Here is a 2,782-nt window from a genome sequence, read left to right on the forward strand (position 1 = left end):
TGGAGATATAACTTAGACTATATATTTTTATGGATATGGGAGCAGGGGTTTGAGAGGTGGGGAAAGGATTGCCTCTGGACAGTGGGAACTAGTTACCAGTAAGTATCCTAATCTGAACTGTATTTTAATACCAGGTAAAAAAAAGCTCCAATACCACCCACAGCACTGGAACCTGTCATTTATTTTCTTTCCCTTTTCTTTATTTTTTTCTACTGCTTTATTGAAATTCTTCAGCTTATTTTATCAAATCCATTGTCTGAAATATAATATTTCCTCTATAAAGGTCAGTCACTCTCCTATTTAGTTTCTCTCTCTCTCTCTCTCTCCCTCTCCCCCTCTCCCTCTCTCCCTCTCTCCCTCCCTCCATCCTCCCCCTCTTTTCCTCCCTCTCACACACTTCTTTCTCATACACATATTTCTTCCCATTTGAACCAGGGCCTATTTCCTTAAGAAAAGGAAACAGCTATTTAGGTTTAATCACATGAAATTGCTGACCTACAAAAATAACCATTTCCTATGGTTTATTAAAATATATAATATATAAAAACGAAAGGTTGATGGTAAAGAAAAGGAGGCAATAACAAGTCAATTCTATAGGTGTCAGCTCATCTAGGAGACAGAGGGTGCTTCTCATATAGGAACCCTGAAAGTGACAGTGCAGTCCTCAACCATGTGCAATACCAAAGTGAAATTGTCTTTCATAGCCCATTCTGACAGCTGATTTGTCCTCAGGGCTCAAAGAACCAGTGGATTCCCGATTGAAGAGACTATGTACAACTTGAGCTGTTACAACCCTAGCTCCTTTATCCTTGTTGGAATACCTGGCCTGGAGAAGTTCCACATATGGATTGGGATTCCCTTTTGTGTCATCTATGTCGTGGCTATTGTGGGCAATTCCATCCTCCTCTACCTCATTGCAGTTGAACACAGCCTCCATGAGCCCATGTTTTTCTTCCTCTCTATGCTGGCTACCACAGACCTCGTCTTGTCCACTGCCACAGTGCCCAAACTGCTCAGTAACCTCTGGCTTGGCTCCCAGGAAATAACCTTCTCTGGTTGTCTGACCCAGATGTTCTTCCTCCACTTCAGCTTTGTGGTGGACTCAGCCATTCTGTTGGCCATGGCATTTGATCGCTATGTGGCCATCTGCTTCCCCTTGAGATACACCACCATCCTGACTCCACAGGTGATCATCAAGCTTGTGGTGGGCACTGTCGTGAGAAGCTTCTCTGTCATCCTGCCAGATGTTTTTCTGCTGAAACGGTTACCCTTCTGCAGGACACGTATCATCCCACACACATACTGTGAGCATATAGGGGTTGCTCGGCTTTCCTCTGCTGACATCTCCGTCAACATCTGGTATGGATTTTCTGTGCCTCTCATGACTGTCATCTCAGATGTGATCTTTATTGCTATTTCCTATACCTTCATCCTCCGTGCTGTCTTTCACCTCTCATCCCAGGGTGCCCGCCAAAAGGCCCTCAGCACCTGTGGCTCTCATGTCTGTGTTATCCTCATGTTTTATACACCTGCCTTCTTCTCCATCCTCGCTCATCGCTTTGGGCACAGTGTCCCTCGAAACATGCTCATTCTATTTGCCAATCTCTATGTGGCCATTCCTCCTGCTCTAAATCCTATTGTTTATGGTGTGAAGACCAAGCAGATTCAGGAAAAATTTATTCTCCTTTTCTCTTTGAAGAAGACACAATGAGTGGGGAGGGTCACTGAAGGCAAAATTTAGATGAAATTGATTAGATGAAATTTTATATAACACAGGAAGACATGAGAAGAAGGCCTGGAGTGGGGCAGGAGCCAGGTGGATAGGGACAAAGGAGGGGACATCTGTAATACTTTCAACAATAAAAATAATTTTTTAAAAAAATGACACAATTAAAAATAAATAAATAAAATAGAGCTGCAACTCCTATTAATTTGAAATTTTAGAGTTCTCTCCATGTGCAAAATATAGACAGGAGTAAGATAGGAGAAAGAAAATCTTTGAGACTTGTAGAAAATAAAGGGTTTTCTTGGCTTAGTTTTCTTTCCACTTGTATGAAGAAGGTGATGAAGGGCATAGAAGAGCACTAAGACTAAGGTTTACATTTTTCTTATTGCTGATTTTGTGATATTTAAAGGTTAGATATTTCCTAACATGCAACTCATATCTGTGTTTCTCAATGTCTGAATTAAGGAAAAACCCTCTTGCCTTTCCTCTTTAAGTAGCTGTCAGTTCTCTTTACTACAACTATCAAATGTACGGCTTCACACTCCAGTCCTGATTCTATGCATCATTAATTTTTCCTCCTGTGTCTTTTACTTGCTCTACTTCTCTCCTACTCATCTCAGATTACATAGTGTTGATCATCTTTTGTATCTATTTTCACTTGTATGCCCCCCAAAAAGCTTTACTACCCTTCATCCATATTTTACAAGTATCAATATGTCTTATTAAAATAATTGAGAGAGCAATATTAGTTACCTAATTTCACAGATGAGGAAACTGAAACTTATAAAGATTATAGAGAGACAATTAGTAGGTTCAGGATCTAAAACTAGGTCTCTCTGATTCTGAATTCTTTATTGATTTGCCTCCTAGATATCTACTCACTTGAATGGCTCACAAAGTTTTCAAACTTATTTTCTCTAAAACTGACTTGGAAAACACTAACTTCCTCCATAAAAAGTGCCCTTCTTTTTCCGTCTTTCTTTAAGGTAAATGGCACCACCACAAACATGAATTTCAAAGCCAGAAACTTATGGCTTCTCCTTGATTTATCCGATG

At 40.3% G+C, this 2,782-nt stretch overlaps 1 protein-coding gene across 1 annotated transcript; it reads left to right on the forward strand.

The window, feature by feature from the left end:
• The first annotated feature begins 769 nt into the window (after nt 1–769).
• On the forward strand, nt 770–1,711 carry LOC102264229 (olfactory receptor 52H1). The gene has a single exon (XM_005866585.1). The coding sequence runs from the start codon at nt 770–772 to the stop codon at nt 1,709–1,711; it is 942 nt and encodes a 313-aa protein (XP_005866647.1).
• Nucleotides 1,712–2,782: the final 1,071 nt, after the last annotated feature.

Source organism: Myotis brandtii, unplaced genomic scaffold, assembly GCF_000412655.1.
Source record: "Myotis brandtii unplaced genomic scaffold, ASM41265v1 scaffold234, whole genome shotgun sequence".
NCBI lineage: Eukaryota > Metazoa > Chordata > Mammalia > Chiroptera > Vespertilionidae > Myotis > Myotis brandtii.